At 35.0% G+C, this 26749-nt stretch overlaps 1 protein-coding gene across 3 annotated transcripts in view; it reads left to right on the top strand.

Annotated features, from left to right (window-relative positions):
- LOC106574788 (neurobeachin) overlaps positions 1-26749 on the top strand; it is a 306741-nt gene that overhangs the window by 214195 nt on the left and 65797 nt on the right. For 2 of the 3 annotated variants that reach the window (XM_045717441.1, XM_045717440.1), the window contains 3 exons: positions 491-610; positions 7243-7376; positions 8375-8436. In XM_045717441.1, the coding sequence (XP_045573397.1) occupies positions 491-610; positions 7243-7376; positions 8375-8436 (316 nt within the window). The remainder of the gene's footprint in view (positions 1-490; positions 611-7242; positions 7377-8374; positions 8437-26749) is intronic. The other variant, XM_045717439.1, reaches the window with a different exon arrangement.

The raw sequence follows: 26749 nt of genomic DNA on the forward strand, positions 1-26749 counted from the left end.
GTGTGTGTGTGTGTGTGTGTGTGTGTGTGTGTGTGTGTGTGTGTGTGTGTGTGTGTGTGTGTGTGTGTAGAGTTGTTAGAGTGTGTGTAGAGTTGTTAGAGCGTGTGTAGAGTTGTTAGAGCGTGTGTAGAGTTGTTAGAGTGTGTGTAGAGTTGTTAGAGTGTGTGTAGAGTTGTTAGAGTGTGTGTAGCTTTGTTAGTGAGTGTGTGTAGAGTTGTTAGAGTGTGTGTTGAGTTGTTAGAGCGTGTGTAGCTTTGTTAGTGAGTGTGTGTTGCTTTAATCTGTGTGTGTGTGTGTGTGTGTGTGTGTGTGTGTGTGTGTAGAGTTGTTAGAGCGTGTGTAGAGTTAGAGCGTGTGTAGAGTTGTTAGAGTGTGTGTAGAGTTGTTAGAGCGTGTGTGTTGCTTTAATCTGTGTGTGTGTGTGTGTAGAGTTGTTAGAGCGTGTGTGTTGCTTTAATCTGTGTGTGTGTGTGTGGTTTGTGTATTACAGTGTCTATTGTGAGGTGGAGCAGTGTGCGCAACGCAGCGGTTTGACGCCCCCTGAGCTCAAGCCCTTTAGCGCTCTGGCAGGCTTCCAGACAGCCACCCGCGATGCAGGACAGTGTCTTAGGCAAGGACACCTAACCCAAACCACTACCCGCGACCTCTGAACCCCAGAGTCGACCTCTATAACCCCTGAAACAGCCTATCAGCCATGATATCAAGGACTATATATAGCATGTTGTGATCTCTAACCTCTAACCCTTACTAACCTCTAACCCTAACTAACCTCTAACCCTAACTAACCCCTAACCCTAACTAACCTCTAACCCTAACTAACCCCTAACCCTAACTAACCTCTAACCCTTACTAACCCCTAACCCTTACTAACCTCTAACCCTTACTAACCTCTAACCCTAACCTTTACTAACCTCTAACCCTTACTAACCTCTAACCCTAACTAACCTCTAACCCTTACTAACCTCTAACCCTTACTAACCTCTAACCCTTACTAACCTCTAACCCTTACTAACCCCTAACCCTAACTAACCTCTAACCCTTACTAACCTCTAACCCTTACTAACCTCTAACCCTTACTAACCCCTAACCCTAACTAACCTCTAACCCTTACTAACCTCTAACCCTAACCTTTACTAACCTCTAACCTTTACTAACCTCTAACCCTTACTAACCTCTAACCCTAACCCTAACTAACCTCTAACCCTTACTAACCTCTAACCCTTACTAACCCCTAACCCTAACTAACCTCTAACCCTTACTAACCTCTAACCCTTACTAACCTCTAACCCTAACTAACCTCTAACCCTTACTAACCTCTAACCCTTACTAACCTCTAACCCTAACTAAACTCTAACCCTTACTAACCTCTAACCCTTACTAACCTCTAACCCTTACTAACCTCTAACCCTAACTCTAACTAACCTCGAACCCTTACTAACCTCTAACCCTTACTAACCGCTAACCCTAACTAACCTCTAACCCTTAGTAACCTCTAACCCCTACTAACCTCTAACCCTTACTAACCTCTAACCCTTACTTACCTCTAACCCTAACTAACCTCTAACCCTTACTAACCCCTAACCCTAACTAACCCCTTACCCTTACTAACCTCTAACCCTAACTAACCCCTAACCCTTACTAACCTCTAACCCTTACTAACCTCTAACCCTTACTAACCTCTAACCCTTACTAACCCCTAACCCTTACTAACCCCTAACCCTTACTAACCTCTAACCCTTACTAACCTCTAACCCTTACTAATCTCTAACCCTTACTAACCTCTAACCCTTACTAACCTCTAACCCTTACTAACCCCTAACCCTTACTAACCCCTAACCCTTACTAACCTCTAACCCTTACTAACCTCTAACCCTTACTAACCTCTAACCTCTAACCCTTACTAACCTCTAACCCTGACTAACCTCTAACCCTAACTAAACTCTAATCCCAACCCTTACTAACCCCTAACCCTTACTAACCTCTAATCTTTACTAACCTCTAACCCTTACTAACCTCTAACCCTTACTAACCTCTAACCCTTACTAACCTCTAACCCTTACTAATCTCTAACCCTTACTAACCTCTAATCCTAAACCTTACTAACCTCTAACCCTAACTAAACTCTAATCCCAACCCTTACTAACCCCTAACCCTTACTAACCCCTAACCCTTACTAACCTCTAACCCTTACTAACCTCTAACCCTTACTAACCTCTAATCCTTACTAACCTCTAACCCTTACTAACCTCTAATCCCAACCCTTACTAATCTCTAACCATTACTAACCTCTAACCCTTACTAACCTCTAACCATTACTAAACTCTAACCCTTACAAACCGTAACCCTAAATAATCTCTAACCTCTAACCCCTACTAACCTCTAACCCTTACTAACCTCTAACCCTTACTAACCTCTAACTCTTACTAACCTCTAACCCTTACTAATCTCTAACCCTTACTAACCTCTAACCCTTACTAACCTCTAACCCTTACTAACCCCTAACCCTTACTAACCTCTAACCCTTACTAACCTCTAACCCTTACTAACCTCTAACCTCTAACCCTTACTAACCTCTAACCCTGACTAACCTCTAACCCTAACTAAACTCTAATCCCAACCCTTACTAACCCCTAACCCTTACTAACCTCTAATCTTTACTAACCTCTAACCCTTACTAACCTCTAACCCTTACTAACCTCTAACCCTTACTAACCTCTAACCCTTACTAATCTCTAACCCTTACTAACCTCTAATCCTAAACCTTACTAACCTCTAATCCTAACTAAACTCTAATCCCAACCCTTACTAACCCCTAACCCTTACTAACCCCTAACCCTTACTAACCTCTAACCCTTACTAACCTCTAACCCTTACTAACCTCTAATCCTTACTAACCTCTAACCCTTACTAACCTCTAATCCCAACCCTTACTAATCTCTAACCATTACTAACCTCTAACCCTTACTAACCTCTAACCATTACTAAACTCTAACCCTTACAAACCGTAACCCTAAATAATCTCTAACCTCTAACCCCTACTAACCTCTAACCCTTACTAACCTCTAACCCTTACTAACCTCTAACTCTTACTAACCTCTAACCCTTACTAAACTCTAACCCTAACCCTTACTAAACTCTAACCCTAACCCTTACTAACCTCTAAACTCTAACCCTTACTAATCTCTAACCTTTACTAACCTCTAACCCTTACTAACCTCTAACCCTTACTAAACTCTGACCCTTACTAACCTCTAACCCTTACTAACCCTAACCCATAATACTCATTTAGTGACTGCCGACTGTACACAAACCCTGAACACTAACCCTGAACACTAACCCTGAACACTAACCCTGAACACTAACACTGAACCCTGAAAACTAACCCTGAACACTAACCCTGAACACTAACCCTGAACCCTGAACACTAACCCTGAACCCTAACCATGTACACTAACCCTGTACACTAACCCTGAACGCTGAACACTAACCCTGAACACTAACCCTGAATGCTGAACACTAACCCTGAACACTAACCCTGAACCCTGAACAATAACCCTGAACCCTGAACACTAACCGTGAACGCTGAACACTAACCCTGAACCCTGTACACTAACCCTGAACACTAACCCTGAACACTAACCCTGAACACTAACCATGTACACTAACCCTGAACACTAACCCTGAACAATAACCCTGAACCCTGAACACTAACCCTGAACACTAACCCTGAACCCTGAACACTAACCCTGAACACTAACCCTGAACGCTGAACACTAACCCTGAACACTAACCCTGAACCCTAACCATGTACACTAACCCTGAACACTAATCCTGAACCCTGAACACTAACCCTGAACCCTGAACACTAACCCTGAACACTAACCCTGAACACTAACCCTGATCCCTGTACACTAACCCTGAACCCTGAATACTAACCTGAACCCTGAACACTAACCCTGAACCCTGAACACTAACCCTGATCCCTGTACACTAACCCTGAACACTAACCCTAAACACTATCCCTGATCCCTGTACACTAACCCTGAACCGTAAACCCTGAACACTAACCCTGAACACTAACCCTCTACACTAACCCTCTACACTAACCCTGTACACTAACCCTGTACACTAACCCTGTACACTAACCCTGAACACTAACCCTGATCCCTGTACACTAACCCTGAACCCTGTACACTAACCCTGAACTCTGTACACTAACCCTGAACCCTGAATACTAACCTGAACTCTGAACGCTAACCCTGAACACTAACCCTGTACACTAACCCTGATCCCTGAACACTAACCCTGTACACTAACCCTGAACACTAACCCTGAACACTAACCCTGAACACTAACCCTGTACACTAACCCTGATCCCTGAACACTAACCCTGTACACTAACCCTGAACACTAACCCTGTACACTAACCCTGAACACTAACCCTGAACACTAACCCTGAACACTAACGCTGATCCTTAAACCGTAAAATGAAGCCTGAAGTACTATGCTTAAACTTCACCTCCCTGTCTCCCTATATCTCTATCTCGCTATATCTCTATCTCTCTATATCTCTATCTCTCTATCTCTGTCTCCCTGTCTCTATCTCTATATCTCTCTATCTCTATCTGTCTACAGTACCAGTCTATCTCTATCTGTCTACAGTACCAGTCTATCTCTATCTGTCTCTATCTCGCTATCTCTCTATCTCTATCTCTCTATCGCTATCTCTCTATGTCTCTCTCTATCTCTATCTCTCTATCTCTATCTGTCTCTATCTCTCTATCTGTCTACAGTACTAGTCTATCTCTATCTGTCTATCTCTCTATCTCTCTATCTCTATCTCTATATCTCTCTATCTCTATCTGTCTACAGTACCAGTCTATCTCTATCTGTCTCTATCTCTCTATCTATCTCTATCTGTCTCTATCTCTATATCTCTATCTGTCTACAGTACCAGTCTATCTGTCTACAGTACCAGTCTATCTCTATCTGTCTCTATCTCTCTATCTATCTCTATCTGTCTCTATCTCTCTATCTCTATCTGTCTACAGTACCAGTCTATCTCTATCTGTCTACAGTACCAGTCTATCTCTATCTGTCTCTATCTTTCTATCTCTATCTGTCTACAGTACCAGTCTATCTGTCTCTATCTCTCTATGTCTATCTCTCTATCTCTATCTGTCTACAGTACCAGTCTATCTCTATCTGTCTACAGTACCAGTCTATCTCTATCTGTCTACACTACCGGTCAAAGTTTGGACACATCTTCTCATTCAAGGGTTTTTCTTTATTTGTTTTACTATTTTCTACATTTTTGAATAATAGTGAAGACATCAAAACTATGAAATAACACATATGGAATCATGTAGTAACCAAAAAACTGTTAAACAAATGAAAATATGTTTTAGATTTTAGATGCTTCAAACAAGCCACCTTTTGCCTTGGTGACAGCTTTGCACACTCTTGGCATTCTCTCAACCAGCTTCATGAGGAATGCTTTTCCAACAGTCTTGAAGGAGTTCCCACATATGCTGAGCACCTGTTGGCTGCTTTTCCTTCACTCTGCAGTCCAAATCATCCCAAACCATCTCAATTGGGTTGAGGTTGGGTGATTGTGGAGGCCTGGTCATCTGATGCAGCACTCCATCACTCTCCTTGGTAAAATAGCCCTTACACAGCCTGGAGGTGTGTTGGGTCATCGTCCTGTTGAAAAACAAATGATTGTCCCACTAAGTGCAAACCAAATGGGATGGCGTATCTGTCTTTGCTTATTTGAGCTGTTCTTGCCATAATATGGATTTGGTCTTTTACCAAATAAGGATATCTTCTGTATACCACCCCTACCTTGTCACAACACAACTGATTGGCTCAAACAAATTAAGTTCCACAAATTTACTTTTAACAAGGCACACCTGTTATTTGAAATGCATTCCTGGTGACTACCTCATGAAGCTGGTTGAGAGAATGCCAAGATTGTACAAAGCTGTCATCAAGGCAAAGGGTGGCTACTTTGAAGAATCTAAAATATATTTAGATCTGTTACTACATGATGGTTACTACATGATTCCATATGTGTTATTTAATAGTTTTGATGTCTTCACTATTATTCAACAATGTAGAAAATAGTAAAAATATAGAAAAACCCTTGAATGAGTAGGTTTGTCCAAACCTTTGACTGGTACTGTATATAGGCTTTTATATGCTAGGCTAACTTGCTGCTTCTTATTGCTCTTGCATAGTAGCGTCTTTTCTATAGTAACTCATTAACACACACACACACACACACACACACACACACACACACACACACACACACACACACACACACACACACACCAAATGTCTGCTTGCCTAAGTGCTAGTCATTCAATCCCATATCAACCCCCAGTACACTAAAACAAGCTATAGGTTTGCATTCCATCTTTTTTGGGCAAAGCGAGCATCAAACAGCCTAATTTGTACTAACCATGTCATAAGGCCTGTCATAGCCCTGTCATAACCCTGTCATAACGTCCATGCTGTCAGTGGATAAGGCTGAGTCTCTTCTACTGGTCAACTGATTGTCTGTCTCCTCTACCTATATCCTTCCTCTCCTCTCTATTCCCCCCTCTCTCTCCTCCCCTCACCCTCCCCTCTCCTCCTCTCTCTCATCCCCTCTCTCTCTCCTCTCTTCTCCCTCCTCCCTCCCTCTCTCCTCTCCATCTCTCTCCCTCTGTCTCCTTTCTCCTCTCTCTCCTCCTCTCTCTCATCTCCCACCTCCCTCTCTACTCTCCATCACTCTCTCCCCTCTCCCTCCCCTCTCCTCCTCTCTCTCCTCTCTTCTCCCACCTCCCTCTCTCCTCTCCATCCCTCTCCCACTCTCTCCCTTCTCCTCCTCTCTCTCCTCTCCTCCCCTCTCCTCTCCTTTCCCCCTCTCTCTCCTCCCCTCTCTCTCCTCTCCCTCCTCCCTCTCTACTCTTCATCCCTCTCTCCCTCTCCCCTCTCCTCTCCTCTCCTCTCTTCTCCCTCCTCCCTCCCTCTCTCCTCTCCATCTCTCTCCCACTCTCTCCCCTCTCCTCTCCTTTCCCCCCTCTCTCTCCTCCCCTCTCTCTCCTCTCCCACCTCCCTCTCTACTCTCCATCCCTCTCTCCCCTCTCCTCTCCCCTCTCCTCCTCTCGCTCCTCCCCTCTCTCTCCTCTCCCTCCTCCCTCTCTACTCTCCATCCCTCCTCTCTCCTCTCCCCTCTCCTTTCCCCCTCTACAGTATCACCACTAAGTTGGAGCGTGCCTTGGAGAAGGTGGCCCCCCTCCTAAGGGAGATCTTTGTGGACTTTGCTCCGTTCCTCTCTAGGACCCTGTTGGGGAGCCACGGCCAGGAGCTGCTCATTGAAGGTACAGGTGCTGTACACGCCTTTAACTTCTAACCCGGCGTCTCTGTGTGGAGTGAGTCCCCCATTCACTGTCCAGTCCTCACCGTGCTACTGTCATCGCTCACACTGCGCTCTGCTATGGCTGGGTGTGTGTGTGTGTGTGTGTGTGTGTGTGTGTGTGTGTGTGTGTGTGTGTGTGTGTGTGTGTGTGTGTGTGTGTGTGTGTGTGTGTGTGTGTGTGTGTGTGTGTGTGTCTGTTTCTTTTCGGCTGGCTACCTTACCCATCCATGGTATGAGCCATGATAATACTTTACAGGCTGAATAAACAAGACTATCAGTATAAAGCTACATGGTCCTACTGCAGTTTACTATATTAATGATGTAGTACATTCTCCTGTACACCCTGGTATTACAGTGGAGTAGTATTTAAAACAGCCTGGTATTACAGTGGATGCAGTGTAGTTGTATTGAAAAGCGTACAGTATATTGTACTAAAGAGTATATCCACTTCTCACCTGCTTCCTGTTGTCTGTCTGTCCTGTCTGCCTGTCTGTCTCAACCACTGTCCTCTCTGTCTCACTGTCAATCCTGTCTCTCTGTCTCACTGTCTTAAAACCTCTCTTCTCTGCGTTCTTGTAATCTCTCTCTCTCTTTCTCTCTTTTTCTGACTCTGCCTCGCTATACCTCTCTCTCTTTCTCTCTCCCTCTCTCTCTGTCCCCTCCCTCTCTGTCTGTCCCCTCTTTCTCTCTCTTTCTCTCTCCTCGTTCTCTCTCTCTCTCTCCCCCCCTCACTTCTCTCACTCTCTCTCTCTCTCTCTCTCCCCCCTCACTTCTCTCTCTCTTTCTCTCTCTCCGTATCCTTGTAACACTTGTCCTTTCTGTGGAATGCTTCTGTTATCTGACACTATCTAAAGTAATGATGTTAGATCTTAGCTGGGAGGGAATCCTGTAAGAGAGATGTTGGTGAGCTGTGTGTGTCTCTCTCTGTAGGTCTCCTGACCTTCCTGTGTCTCTCTCTCTCTGTAGGTCTGGTGTGTATGAAGTCCAGTACTTCAGTAGTAGAGCTGGTCATGCTGCTCTGTTCTCAGGTACGCACTCCTGTACTCCTCTCTCTGTCTCGCTCTCTGTCTCTCTGTCTCTCTCTGTCTCGCTCTCTGTCTCGCTCTCTCTCTCTCTGTCTCTCTCTCTCTCTGTCTCTGTCGCTCTCTGTCTCGCTCTCTCTCTCTCTCTGTCTCGCTCTCTCTGTCTCGCTCTCTCTCTCTCTCTGTCTCGCTCTCTCTGTCTCGCTCTCTCTCTCTCTCTGTCTCTCGCTCTCTCTGTCTCGCTCTCGATCTCTGTCTCGCTCTCTGTCTCGCTCTCGCTCTCTGTCTCGCTCTCGCTCTCTGTCTCGCTCTCTGTCTCGCTCTCTGTCTCGCTCTCTCTCTCGCTCTGTCTCGCTCTCGCTCTCTGTCTCGCTCTCTCTCTCTCTCTGTCTCGCTCTCTCTCTCTCTGTCTCGCTCTCTCTCTGTCTCTCTCTCTGTCTCTGTCGCTCTCTGTCTCGCTCTCTGTCTCGCTCTGTCTCTCTCTGTCGCTCTGTCTCGCTCTCTCTCTCTCTGTCTCGCTCTCTGTCTCGCTCTCTGTCTCTGTCTCTCTGTCTCTCTCTGTCTCGCTCTCTGTCTCGCTCTCTCTCTCTCTGTCTCTCTGTCTCTGTCGCTCTCTGTCTCGCTCTCTGTCTCGCTCTCTCTGTCTCGCTCTCTCTCTCTCTGTCTCGCTCTCTCTCTCTGTCTCGCTCTCTCTCTCTCTCTCTCTCTGTCTCGCTCTCTCGCTCTCTCTCTCTCTGTCTCGCTCTCTCTCTCTCTCTGTCTCGCTCTCTCTCTGTCTCTCTCTCTGTCTCTCGCTCTCTCTCTGTTCTCTCTCTCTCTCTGTCTCTGTCGCTCTCTGTCTCGCTCTCTGTCTCGCTCTGTCTCTCTCTGTCGCTCTCTCTCTCTCTCTCTCTCTCTCTCTCTCTCTCTCTCTCTGTCTGTCTCTGTCTCTGTCTCTCTCTGTCGCTCTGTCTCTCACTCTTTATATACACTACCGTTCAAAGGTTTGGGGTCACTTTCAAAAACAAATGTCCTTGTTTTTGAAAGAATAGCAAATGTTTTGTCCATTCAAATAACATCAAATTGATCAGAAATACAGTGTAGACATTGTTAATGTTGTAAATGACTATTGTAGCTGGAAGTGGCAGATTTGTTATGGAATATCTACATAGGCGTACAGAGGCCCACTATCAACAACCATCACTCCTGTGTTCCAATGGCACGTTGTGTTAGCTAATCCAAGTTTATCATTTTAAAAGGCTAATTGATCATTAGAAAAACCTTTTGCAATTATGTTAGCACAGCTGAAAACTGATTAAAGAAGCAATAAAACTGGCCTTCTTTAGACTAGTTGAGTATCTGGAGAATCAGCATTTGTGGGTTCGATTACAGGCTCAAAATGGACAGAAACAAAGACCTTCCTTCTGAAACTCGTCAGTCTATTCTTGTTCTGAGAAATGAAGGCTATTCCATGTGAGAAATTGGCAAGAAACTGAAGATCTCGTACAATGCTGTGTACTACTCCCTTCACAGAACAGCGCAAACTGGCCCTAACCAGAATAGAAAGAGGGGTGGGAGGCCCCGGTGCACAACTGAGCAAGAGGACAAGTACATTAGAGTGTCTAGTTTGAGAAACAGACACCTCACTAGTCCTCAACTGGCCGTTTCATGAAATAGTACCCACAAAACACCAGTCTCAATGTCAACAGTGAAGAGGCGGGCCTTGTCGGCAGAGTTGCAAAAAAAAGCCATATCTTAGACTGGCCAATAAAAATAAAAGATTAAGATGGGCAAAAGCCTATTCATACTATATACATTTCATGGACACAGTCTATTTTACAATAGTTTTTGTTCGTTTTTACTTTTTTTCTTCGCTTTTCTATTTTGTTCGTTTTTACTTCCTGTCATTCCTCTACCCTCAACCTCTCCCATCTATTACTGATGTCCTTCCTCTACCCTCAACCATCTATTACTGATGTCCTTCCTCTACCCTCAACCATCTATTACTGATGTCCTTCCTCTACCCTCAACCATCTATTACTGATGTCCTTCCTCTACCCTCAACCTCTCCCATCTATTACTGATGTACTTCCTCTACCCTCAACCTCTCCATCTATTACTGATGTCCTTCCTCTACCCTCAACCTCTCCCATCTATTACTGATGTCCTTCCTCTACCCTCAACCATCTATTACTGATGTCCTTCCTCTACCCTCAACCTCTCCCATCTATTACTGATGTACTTCCTCTACCCTCAACCTCTCCCATCTATTACTGATGTCCTTCCTCTACCCTCAACCATCTATTACTGATGTCCTTCCTCTACCCTCAACCTCTCCCATCTATTACTGATGTACTTCCTCTACCCTCAACCTCTCCCATCTATTACTGATGTCCTTCCTCTACCCTCAACCATCTATTACTGATGTCCTTCCTCTACCCTCAACCATCTATTACTGATGTCCTTCCTCTACCCTCAACCATCTATTACTGATGTCCTTCCTCTACCCTCAACCATCTATTACTGATGTCCTTCCTCTACCCTCAACCATCTATTACTGATGTCCTTCCTCTACCCTCAACCATCTATTACTGATGTCCTTCCTCTACCCTCAACCATCTATTACTGATGTCCTTCCTCTACCCTCAACCTCTACCATATCTTTCAAACTTTCACAACATTTCTGAACCCCTCTATTCTCATAGTTTCTACAGATTATAAATTGAAAATAAACATTTTTTGCTAAAAGTATTATGATATTATTGATCGATTGAATATGACTTTTCAGATCACCCAGTTGGACAGGTTTCTCAATGTCTTTCTTAGGTTTTTCCATTCTTCATCAAACCATTTGTCATTGTTGTTAATTTTCTTAGGTTGTCTGCTTGAAATGTGTAGTTTTTATAGGGAAGCTGAGAGGTCAAATATACTGTTTAGATTTTCTACTGCCAAGTTTACACCTTCACTATTACAGTGGAACGTTTTGTCCAGGAAGTTGTCTAAAAGGGATTGAATTTGTTGTTGCCTAATTGTTGTTTGGTAGGTTTCCACACTACTTTCCTTCCCTCTATAGCATTTGTTAATGTTTCTCAGTTCCTTTGGCTTTGATGCCTCATGATTTGAGTATTGCTCTGTTCAAGTGGACTGTGATTTTGCTGTGATCTGATAGGGGTTGTCAGTGGGCTGACTGTGAACGCTCTGAGAGACTCTGGGTTGAGGTCAGTGATAAAGTAGTCTACAGTACTACTGCCAAGAGATGAGCTATAGGTGTACCTACCATAGGAGTCTCCTCCAAGCCTACCATTGACTATGTACATACCCAGCGTGAGACAGAGCTGCAGGAGTTGTGACCCCTTTTTGTTGTTGTAGTTGTGTCTCTCTCTCTCTCTCTTCCTTTCCTTCCCTCTCTCTCTCTCTGAATTATAATGCATTATGTATCTACTCATTAAAGTGTGCTTATAATGCATTATGAAGAGGATATTCATAGGAAGTGTTACCAAGTTGCACTTCTCTTCTCCGACACCAAGTTTACAGAAACAATGATAACATAGACTGGCATTATATAGCTACTAGTATAACACAGACTGGCATTATATAACTACTAGTATAACACAGCATTATATAGCTACTAGTATAACACAGCATTATATAACTACTAGTATAACACAGCATTATATAACTACTAGTATAACACAGCATTATATAACTACTAGTATAACACAGCATTATATAGCTACTAGTATAACACAGACTGGCATTATATAACTACTAGTATAACACAGCGGCATTATATAGCTACTAGTATAACACAGCGTTATATAACTACTAGTATAACACGCGGCATTATATAACTACTAGTATAACACAGCATTATATAACTACTAGTATAACACAGCATTATATAACTACTAGTATAACACAGACTGGCATTATATAACTACTAGTATAACACAGCATTATATAACTACTAGTATAACACGGCATTATATAACTACTAGTATAACACAGCATTATATAGCTACTAGTATAACACAGCGTTATATAGCTACTAGTATAACACAGCATTATATAACTACTAGTATAACACAGACTGGCATTATATAACTACTAGTATAACACAGCATTATATAACTACTAGTATAACACAGCATTATATAACTACTAGTATAACACAGACTGGCGTTATATAGCTACTAGTATAACACAGCATTATATAGCTACTAGTATAACACAGCATTATATAGCTACTAGTATAACACAGACGGATTATATAGCTACTAGTATAACACAGCATTATATAACTACTAGTATAACACAGCATTATATAACTACTAGTATAACACAGCATTATATAACTACTAGTATAACACAGGCATTATATAACTACTAGTATAACACAGCATTATATAACTACTAGTATAACACAGCATTATATAACTACTAGTATAACACGGCATTATATAACTACTAGTATAACACAGCATTATATAACTACTAGTATAACACATGGCATTATATAACTACTAGTATAACACGGCATTATATAACTACTAGTATAACACAGAGCATTATATAGCTACTAGTATAACACAGCATTATATAACTACTAGTATAACACGGCATTATATAACTACTAGTATAACACAGCATTATATAACTACTAGTATAACACAGCATTATATAACTACTAGTATAACACAGCATTATATAGCTACTAGTATAACACAGCATTATATAACTACTAGTATAACACAGCATTATATAACTACTAGTATAACACAGAGGCATTATATAACTACTAGTATAACACAGCGTTATATAACTACTAGTATAACACAGCATTATATAACTACTAGTATAACACAGCATTATATAACTACTAGTATAACACAGCATTATATAACTACTAGTATAACACGGCATTATATAACTACTAGTATAACACAGCGTTATATAACTACTAGTATAACACGGCGTTATATAGCTACTAGTATAACACAGCATTATATAACTACTAGTATAACACGGCATTATATAACTACTAGTATAACACAGCATTATATAACTACTAGTATAACACAGCGTTATATAACTACTAGTATAACACGGCATTATATAACTACTAGTATAACACAGCATTATATAACTACTAGTATAACACGGACGGCGTTATATAACTACTAGTATAACACAGCATTATATAACTACTAGTATAACACAGCATTATATAACTACTAGTATAACACAGCATTATATAACTACTAGTATAACACAGCATTATATAACTACTAGTATAACACAGCATTATATAACTACTAGTATAACACAGCATTATATAACTACTAGTATAACACAGCATTATATAACTACTAGTATAACACGGCATTATATAACTACTAGTATAACACAGCATTATATAACTACTAGTATAACACAGACTGGCATTATATAACTACTAGTATAACACAGCATTATATAACTACTAGTATAACACAGCGTTATATAACTACTAGTATAACACGGCATTATATAACTACTAGTATAACACAGCATTATATAGCTACTAGTATAACACGATGGCATTATATAACTACTAGTATAACACAGCATTATATAACTACTAGTATAACACAGCGTTATATAACTACTAGTATAACACAGCATTATATAACTACTAGTATAACACAGCATTATATAACTACTAGTATAACACAGCATTATATAGCTACTAGTATAACACAGCATTATATAACTACTAGTATAACACGGCATTATATAACTACTAGTATAACACAGGCATTATATAGCTACTAGTATAACACAGCATTATATAACTACTAGTATAACACAGCATTATATAACTACTAGTATAACACAGCATTATATAACTACTAGTATAACACAAGCATTATATAACTACTAGTATAACACAGACTGGCATTATATAACTACTAGTATAACACAGCATTATATAACTACTAGTATAACACAGCATTATATAACTACTAGTATAACACAGCATTATATAACTACTAGTATAACACAGCATTATATAGCTACTAGTATAACACAGACTGGCATTATATAACTACTAGTATAACACGGGCATTATATAACTACTAGTATAACACAGCATTATATAACTACTAGTATAACACAGCATTATATAACTACTAGTATAACACAGCATTATATAACTACTAGTATAACACGGCATTATATAGCTACTAGTATAACACAGCGTTATATAACTACTAGTATAACACAGCGTTATATAACTACTAGTATAACACAGCATTATATAACTACTAGTATAACACAGACTGGTATTATATAACTACTAGTATAACACAGCATTATATAACTACTAGTATAACACAGCGTTATATAGCTACTAGTATAACACAGCATTATATAACTACTAGTATAACACAGCATTATATAACTACTAGTATAACACAGCGTTATATAACTACTAGTATAACACAGCATTATATAACTACTAGTATAACACAGCATTATATAACTACTAGTATAACACAGCATTATATAACTACTAGTATAACACAGCATTATATAACTACTAGTATAACACGGCATTATATAACTACTAGTATAACACAGCATTATATAGCTACTAGTATAACACAGCATTATATAACTACTAGTATAACACAGCATTATATAACTACTAGTATAACACAGCATTATATAACTACTAGTATAACACAGCATTATATAACTACTAGTATAACACAGCATTATATAACTACTAGTATAACACAGCATTATATAACTACTAGTATAACACAGCATTATATAACTACTAGTATAACACAGGGCATTATATAACTACTAGTATAACACGGCTGGATTATATAACTACTAGTATAACACAGCATTATATAACTACTAGTATAACACAGCATTATATAACTACTAGTATAACACAGCATTATATAACTACTAGTATAACACAGCATTATATAACTACTAGTATAACACAGCATTATATAACTACTAGTATAACACAGCATTATATAACTACTAGTATAACACGGCATTATATAACTACTAGTATAACACGGCATTATATAACTACTAGTATAACACAGCATTATATAACTACTAGTATAACACAGCATTATATAGCTACTAGTATAACACAGCATTATATAACTACTAGTATAACACAGACTGGCATTATATAACTACTAGTATAACACGGCATTATATAACTACTAGTATAACACAGCATTATATAACTACTAGTATAACACAGCATTATATAACTACTAGTATAACACAGCATTATATAACTACTAGTATAACACCGGCATTATATAACTACTAGTATAACACAGCATTATATAACTACTAGTATAACACAGCATTATATAACTACTAGTATAACACAGCATTATATAACTACTAGTATAACACAGCATTATATAACTACTAGTATAACACGGCATTATATAACTACTAGTATAACACAGCATTATATAACTACTAGTATAACACAGCATTATATAACTACTAGTATAACACAGCATTATATAACTACTAGTATAACACAGCATTATATAACTACTAGTATAACACGGCATTATATAACTACTAGTATAACACGGCGTTATATAACTACTAGTATAACACAGCATTATATAACTACTAGTATAACACAGCGTTATATAACTACTAGTATAACACAGCATTATATAACTACTAGTATAACACAGCATTATATAACTACTAGTATAACACAGCATTATATAACTACTAGTATAACACAGCATTATATAACTACTAGTATAACACAGCATTATATAACTACTAGTATAACACAGCGGCATTATATAACTACTAGTATAACACAGGCATTATATAACTACTAGTATAACACAGCATTATATAACTACTAGTATAACACAGCATTATATAACTACTAGTATAACACAGCATTATATAACTACTAGTATAACACAGCATTATATAACTACTAGTATAACACAGCATTATATAACTACTAGTATAACACAGCATTATATAACTACTAGTATAACACAGCATTATATAACTACTAGTATAACACAGCATTATATAACTACTAGTATAACACAGCATTATATAGCTACTAGTATAACACAACTGGCATTATATAACTACTAGTATAACACAGCATTATATAGCTACTAGTATAACACAGCATTATATAACTACTAGTATAACACGGCATTATATAACTACTAGTATAACACAGCATTATATAACTACTAGTATAACACGGCATTATATAACTACTAGTATAACACAGCATTATATAACTACTAGTATAACACAGCATTATATAACTACTAGTATAACACGGCATTATATAACTACTAGTATAACACAGCGTTATATAACTACTAGTATAACACGGCATTATATAACTACTAGTATAACACGGCATTATATAACTACTAGTATAACACGGCATTATATAACTACTAGTATAACACAGCATTATATAACTACTAGTATAACACAGCATTATATAACTACTAGTATAACACAGCATTATATAACTACTAGTATAACACAGCATTATATAACTACTAGTATAACACAGCATTATATAGCTACTAGTATAACACAGACTGGCATTATATAACTACTAGTATAACACAGCATTATATAACTACTAGTATAACACAGCATTATATAACTACTAGTATAACACAGCATTATATAGCTACTAGTATAACACGGCATTATATAACTACTAGTATAACACAGCATTATATAACTACTAGTATAACACAGCATTATATAACTACTAGTATAACACAGCATTATATAGCTACTAGTATAACACAGCATTATATAACTACTAGTATAACACAGCATTATATAACTACTAGTATAACACAGCATTATATAACTACTAGTATAACACAGCATTATATAACTACTAGTATAACACAGCATTATATAACTACTAGTATAACACGGCATTATATAACTACTAGTATAACACAGCATTATATAACTACTAGTATAACACAGCATTATATAACTACTAGTATAACACAGCATTATATAACTACTAGTATAACACAGCATTATATAACTACTAGTATAACACAGCATTATATAACTACTAGTATAACACAGCATTATATAACTACTAGTATAACACAGCATTATATAACTACTAGTATAACACAGCATTATATAACTACTAGTATAACACAGCATTATATAACTACTAGTATAACACAGCATTATATAACTACTAGTATAACACGGCGTTATATAACTACTAGTATAACACAGCATTATATAACTACTAGTATAACACAGACTGGTATTATATAACTACTAGTATAACACAGCATTATATAACTACTAGTATAACACAGCATTATATAACTACTAGTATAACACGGCATTATATAACTACTAGTATAACACAGCATTATATAACTACTAGTATAACACAGCATTATATAACTACTAGTATAACACAGCATTATATAACTACTAGTATAACACAGGGCATTATATAGCTACTAGTATAACACAGCATTATATAACTACTAGTATAACACGGCATTATATAACTACTAGTATAACACGGCATTATATAACTACTAGTATAACACAGACTGGCATTATATAACTACTAGTATAACACGGCATTATATAACTACTAGTATAACACAGCATTATATAACTACTAGTATAACACAGCATTATATAACTACTAGTATAACACAGCATTATATAACTACTAGTATAACACAGCATTATATAGCTACTAGTATAACACAGACTGGCATTATATAACTACTAGTATAACACAGCATTATATAACTACTAGTATAACACAGCATTATATAACTACTAGTATAACACAGCTGGCATTATATAACTACTAGTATAACACAGCGTTATATAACTACTAGTATAACACAGCATTATATAACTACTAGTATAACACAGCATTATATAACTACTAGTATAACACAGCATTATATAACTACTAGTATAACACAGCATTATATAACTACTAGTATAACACAGAGCATTATATAACTACTAGTATAACACAGCATTATATAACTACTAGTATAACACAGACGGATTATATAACTACTAGTATAACACAATGGCATTATATAACTACTAGTATAACACAGCATTATATAACTACTAGTATAACACAGCATTATATAACTACTAGTATAACACAGCATTATATAACTACTAGTATAACACAGCATTATATAACTACTAGTATAACACAGCATTATATAACTACTAGTATAACACAGCATTATATAACTACTAGTATAACACAGCATTATATAACTACTAGTATAACACAGACTGGCATTATATAACTACTAGTATAACACAGCATTATATAACTACTAGTATAACACAGCATTATATAACTACTAGTATAACACAGCATTATATAACTACTAGTATAACACAGCATTATATAACTACTAGTATAACACAGCATTATATAGCTACTAGTATAACACAGCATTATATAACTACTAGTATAACACAGCATTATATAACTACTAGTATAACACGGCATTATATAACTACTAGTATAACACAGCATTATATAACTACTAGTATAACACAGCATTATATAACTACTAGTATAACACAGCATTATATAACTACTAGTATAACACAGCATTATATAACTACTAGTATAACACAGCATTATATAACTACTAGTATAACACGGCATTATATAGCTACTAGTATAACACAGCATTATATAACTACTAGTATAACACAGCATTATATAACTACTAGTATAACACAGCATTATATAACTACTAGTATAACACAGCTGGCATTATATAACTACTAGTATAACACAGGCATTATATAACTACTAGTATAACACAGACTGGTATTATATAACTACTAGTATAACACGGCATTATATAACTACTAGTATAACACAGCATTATATAACTACTAGTATAACACAGACTGGTATTATATAACTACTAGTATAACACGGCATTATATAACTACTAGTATAACACAGCATTATATAACTACTAGTATAACACAGACTGGCATTATATAACTACTAGTATAACACAGCATTATATAACTACTAGTATAACACAGCATTATATAACTACTAGTATAACACAGCATTATATAACTACTAGTATAACACAGACTGGCATTATATAACTACTAGTATAACACAGCATTATATAACTACTAGTATAACACAGCATTATATAACTACTAGTATAACACAGCATTATATAACTACTAGTATAACACAGCATTATATAACTACTAGTATAACACAGCATTATATAACTACTAGTATAACACAGCATTATATAACTACTAGTATAACACGGCATTATATAACTACTAGTATAACACAGCATTATATAACTACTAGTATAACACAGCATTATATAGCTACTAGTATAACACAGACTGGCATTATATAACTACTAGTATAACACAGCATTATATAACTACTAGTATAACACAGCATTATATAACTACTAGTATAACACAGACTGGCATTATATAACTACTAGTATAACACAGCATTATATAACTACTAGTATAACACAGCATTATATAACTACTAGTATAACACGGCATTATATAACTACTAGTATAACACAGCATTATATAACTACTAGTATAACACGGCATTATATAACTACTAGTATAACACAGACTGGCATTATATAACTACTAGTATAACACAGCATTATATAACTACTAGTATAACACAGCATTATATAACTACTAGTATAACACAGCATTATATAACTACTAGTATAACACAGCATTATATAGCTACTAGTATAACACAGACTGGCATTATATAACTACTAGTATAACACAGCATTATATAACTACTAGTATAACACGGCATTATATAACTACTAGTATAACACAGCATTATATAACTACTAGTATAACACGGCATTATATAACTACTAGTATAACACAGCATTATATAACTACTAGTATAACACAGCATTATATAACTACTAGTATAACACAGCATTATATAACTACTAGTATAACACAGACTGGCATTATATAACTACTAGTATAACACAGCATTATATAACTACTAGTATAACACAGCATTATATAACTACTAGTATAACACAGCATTATATAACTACTAGTATAACACAGCATTATATAACTACTAGTATAACACAGCATTATATAACTACTAGTATAACACAGCATTATATAACTACTAGTATAACACGGCATTATATAACTACTAGTATAACACAGCATTATATAACTACTAGTATAACACAGCATTATATAACTACTAGTATAACACAGCATTATATAACTACTAGTATAACACAGCATTATATAACTACTAGTATAACACAGACTGGCATTATATAACTACTAGTATAACACAGCATTATATAACTACTAGTATAACACAGCATTATATAACTACTAGTATAACACGGCATTATATAACTACTAGTATAACACAGCATTATATAGCTACTAGTATAACACAGCATTATATAACTACTAGTATAACACAGCATTATATAACTACTAGTATAACACAGCATTATATAACTACTAGTATAACACAGCATTATATAACTACTAGTATAACACGGCATTATATAACTACTAGTATAACACAGACTGGCATTATATAACTACTAGTATAACACAGCATTATATAACTACTAGTATAACACAGCATTATATAGCTACTAGTATAACACAGCATTATATAACTACTAGTATAACACAGCATTATATAACTACTAGTATAACACAGCATTATATAACTACTAGTATAACACAGCATTATATAACTACTAGTATAACACAGCATTATATAACTACTAGTATAACACAGCATTATATAACTACTAGTATAACACAGCATTATATAACTACTAGTATAACACAGCATTATATAACTACTAGTATAACACAGCATTATATAACTACTAGTATAACACAGCATTATATAACTACTAGTATAACACAGCATTATATAACTACTAGTATAACACAGCATTATATAACTACTAGTATAACACAGCATTATATAACTACTAGTATAACACAGCATTATATAACTACTAGTATAACACAGACTGGTATTATATAACTACTAGTATAACACAGCATTATATAACTACTAGTATAACACAGACTGGCATTATATAACTACTAGTATAACACAGCATTATATAACTACTAGTATAACACAGCATTATATAACTACTAGTATAACACAGACTGGCATTATATAACTACTAGTATAACACAGACTGGCATTATATAACTACTAGTATAACACAGCATTATATAACTACTAGTATAACACAGCATTATATAACTACTAGTATAACACAGCATTATATAACTACTAGTATAACACAGCATTATATAACTACTAGTATAACACAGCATTATATAACTACTAGTATAACACAGCATTATATAACTACTAGTATAACACAGCATTATATAACTACTAGTATAACACAGCATTATATAACTACTAGTATAACACAGACTGGCATTATATAACTACTAGTATAACACAGCATTATATAACTACTAGTATAACACAGACTGGCGCATTATATAACTACTAGTATAACACAGCATTATATAACTACTAGTATAACACAGCATTATATAACTACTAGTATAACACAGCATTATATAACTACTAGTATAACACAGCATTATATAACTACTAGTATAACACAGCATTATATAACTACTAGTATAACACAGACTGGCATTATATAACTACTAGTATAACACAGCATTATATAACTACTAGTATAACACAGCATTATATAACTACTAGTATAACACGGCATTATATAACTACTAGTATAACACAGCATTATATAACTACTAGTATAACACAGCATTATATAACTACTAGTATAACACAGCATTATATAACTACTAGTATAACACAGCATTATATAACTACTAGTATAACACGGCATTATATAACTACTAGTATAACACAGCATTATATAACTACTAGTATAACACAGCATTATATAACTACTAGTATAACACAGCATTATATAACTACTAGTATAACACAGCATTATATAACTACTAGTATAACACAGCATTATATAACTACTAGTATAACACGGCATTATATAACTACTAGTATAACACAGCATTATATAACTACTAGTATAACACAGCATTATATAACTACTAGTATAACACAGCATTATATAACTACTAGTATAACACAGCATTATATAACTACTAGTATAACACAGCATTATATAACTACTAGTATAACACAGCATTATATAACTACTAGTATAACACAGCATTATATAGCTACTAGTATAACACAGCATTATATAACTACTAGTATAACACAGACTGGTATTATATAACTACTAGTATAACACAGCATTATATAACTACTAGTATAACACGGCATTATATAACTACTAGTATAACACAGCATTATATAACTACTAGTATAACACAGACTGGTATTATATAACTACTAGTATAACACAGCATTATATAACTACTAGTATAACACAGCATTATATAACTACTAGTATAACACAGACTGGTATTATATAACTACTAGTATAACACAGCATTATATAACTACTAGTATAACACAGCATTATATAACTACTAGTATAACACAGCATTATATAACTACTAGTATAACACAGCATTATATAACTACTAGTATAACACAGCATTATATAACTACTAGTATAACACAGCATTATATAACTACTAGTATAACACAGCATTATATAACTACTAGTATAACACAGCATTATATAACTACTAGTATAACACAGCATTATATAGCTACTAGTATAACACAGACTGGTATTATATAACTACTAGTATAACACAGACTGGCATTATATAACTACTAGTATAACACAGCATTATATAACTACTAGTATAACACGGCATTATATAACTACTAGTATAACACAGCATTATATAACTACTAGTATAACACAGCATTATATAACTACTAGTATAACACAGCATTATATAACTACTAGTATAACACGGCATTATATAACTACTAGTATAACACAGACTGGTATTATATAACTACTAGTATAACACAGCATTATATAACTACTAGTATAACACAGCATTATATAACTACTAGTATAACACAGCATTATATAACTACTAGTATAACACAGCATTATATAACTACTAGTATAACACAGACTGGTATTATATAACTACTAGTATAACACAGCATTATATAACTACTAGTATAACACAGCATTATATAACTACTAGTATAACACAGACTGGCATTATATAACTACTAGTATAACACAGCATTATATAACTACTAGTATAACACAGCATTATATAACTACTAGTATAACACAGCATTATATAGCTACTAGTATAACACAGCATTATATAACTACTAGTATAACACGGCATTATATAACTACTAGTATAACACGGCATTATATAACTACTAGTATAACACAGCATTATATAACTACTAGTATAACACAGCATTATATAACTACTAGTATAACACAGACTGGTATTATATAACTACTAGTATAACACAGCATTATATAACTACTAGTATAACACAGACTGGCATTATATAACTACTAGTATAACACAGCATTATATAACTACTAGTATAACACAGCATTATATAACTACTAGTATAACACAGCATTATATAACTACTAGTATAACACAGCATTATATAACTACTAGTATAACACAGCATTATATAACTACTAGTATAACACAGCATTATATAGCTACTAGTATAACACAGCATTATATAACTACTAGTATAACACGGCATTATATAACTACTAGTATAACACAGCATTATATAACTACTAGTATAACACAGCATTATATAACTACTAGTATAACACAGCATTATATAACTACTAGTATAACACGGCGTTATATAACTACTAGTATAACACAGCATTATATAACTACTAGTATAACACAGCATTATATAACTACTAGTATAACACAGCATTATATAACTACTAGTATAACACAGCATTATATAACTACTAGTATAACACAGACTGGCATTATATAACTACTAGTATAACACAGCATTATATAACTACTAGTATAACACAGCATTATATAACTACTAGTATAACACAGCATTATATAACTACTAGTATAACACAGACTGGTATTATATAACTACTAGTATAACACAGCATTATATAACTACTAGTATAACACAGACTGGCATTATATAACTACTAGTATAACACAGCATTATATAACTACTAGTATAACACAGCATTATATAACTACTAGTATAACACAGCATTATATAACTACTAGTATAACACAGCATTATATAACTACTAGTATAACACAGACTGGTATTATATAACTACTAGTATAACACAGCATTATATAACTACTAGTATAACACAGCATTATATAACTACTAGTATAACACAGCATTATATAACTACTAGTATAACACAGCATTATATAACTACTAGTATAACACAGCATTATATAACTACTAGTATAACACAGACTGGTATTATATAACTACTAGTATAACACAGCATTATATAACTACTAGTATAACACAGCATTATATAACTACTAGTATAACACAGCATTATATAACTACTAGTATAACACAGCATTATATAACTACTAGTATAACACGGCATTATATAACTACTAGTATAACACAGACTGGTATTATATAACTACTAGTATAACACAGACTGGCATTATATAACTACTAGTATAACACAGCATTATATAACTACTAGTATAACACAGACTGGCATTATATAACTACTAGTATAACACAGCATTATATAACTACTAGTATAACACAGCATTATATAACTACTAGTATAACACAGCATTATATAACTACTAGTATAACACAGCATTATATAGCTACTAGTATAACACAGCATTATATAACTACTAGTATAACACGGCATTATATAACTACTAGTATAACACAGCATTATATAACTACTAGTATAACACAGCATTATATAACTACTAGTATAACACAGCATTATATAACTACTAGTATAATACGGCATTATATAACTACTAGTATAACACAGCATTATATAACTACTAGTATAACACAGCATTATATAACTACTAGTATAACACAGCATTATATAACTACTAGTATAACACGGCATTATATAACTACTAGTATAACACGGCATTATATAACTACTAGTATAACACAGCATTATATAACTACTAGTATAACACAGCATTATATAACTACTAGTATAACACAGCATTATATAACTACTAGTATAACACAGCATTATATAACTACTAGTATAACACAGACTGGTATTATATAACTACTAGTATAACACAGCATTATATAACTACTAGTATAACACAGACTGGCATTATATAACTACTAGTATAACACAGCATTATATAACTACTAGTATAACACAGCATTATATAACTACTAGTATAACACAGACTGGCATTATATAACTACTAGTATAACACAGACTGGCATTATATAACTACTAGTATAACACAGCATTATATAACTACTAGTATAACACAGCATTATATAACTACTAGTATAACACAGCATTATATAACTACTAGTATAACACAGCATTATATAACTACTAGTATAACACAGCATTATATAACTACTAGTATAACACAGCATTATATAACTACTAGTATAACACGGCATTATATAACTACTAGTATAACACAGCATTATATAACTACTAGTATAACACAGACTGGCATTATATAACTACTAGTATAACACAGCATTATATAACTACTAGTATAACACAGACTGGCATTATATAACTACTAGTATAACACAGCATTATATAACTACTAGTATAACACAGCATTATATAACTACTAGTATAACACAGCATTATATAACTACTAGTATAACACAGCATTATATAACTACTAGTATAACACAGCATTATATAACTACTAGTATAACACAGACTGGCATTATATAACTACTAGTATAACACAGCATTATATAACTACTAGTATAACACAGCATTATATAACTACTAGTATAACACAGCATTATATAACTACTAGTATAACACAGCATTATATAACTACTAGTATAACACAGCATTATATAACTACTAGTATAACACAGCATTATATAACTACTAGTATAACACAGCATTATATAACTACTAGTATAACACGGCATTATATAACTACTAGTATAACACAGCATTATATAACTACT

Source organism: Salmo salar, chromosome ssa04, assembly GCF_905237065.1.
Source record: "Salmo salar chromosome ssa04, Ssal_v3.1, whole genome shotgun sequence".
In the NCBI taxonomy this organism is placed as follows: Eukaryota; Metazoa; Chordata; class Actinopteri; order Salmoniformes; family Salmonidae; genus Salmo; species Salmo salar.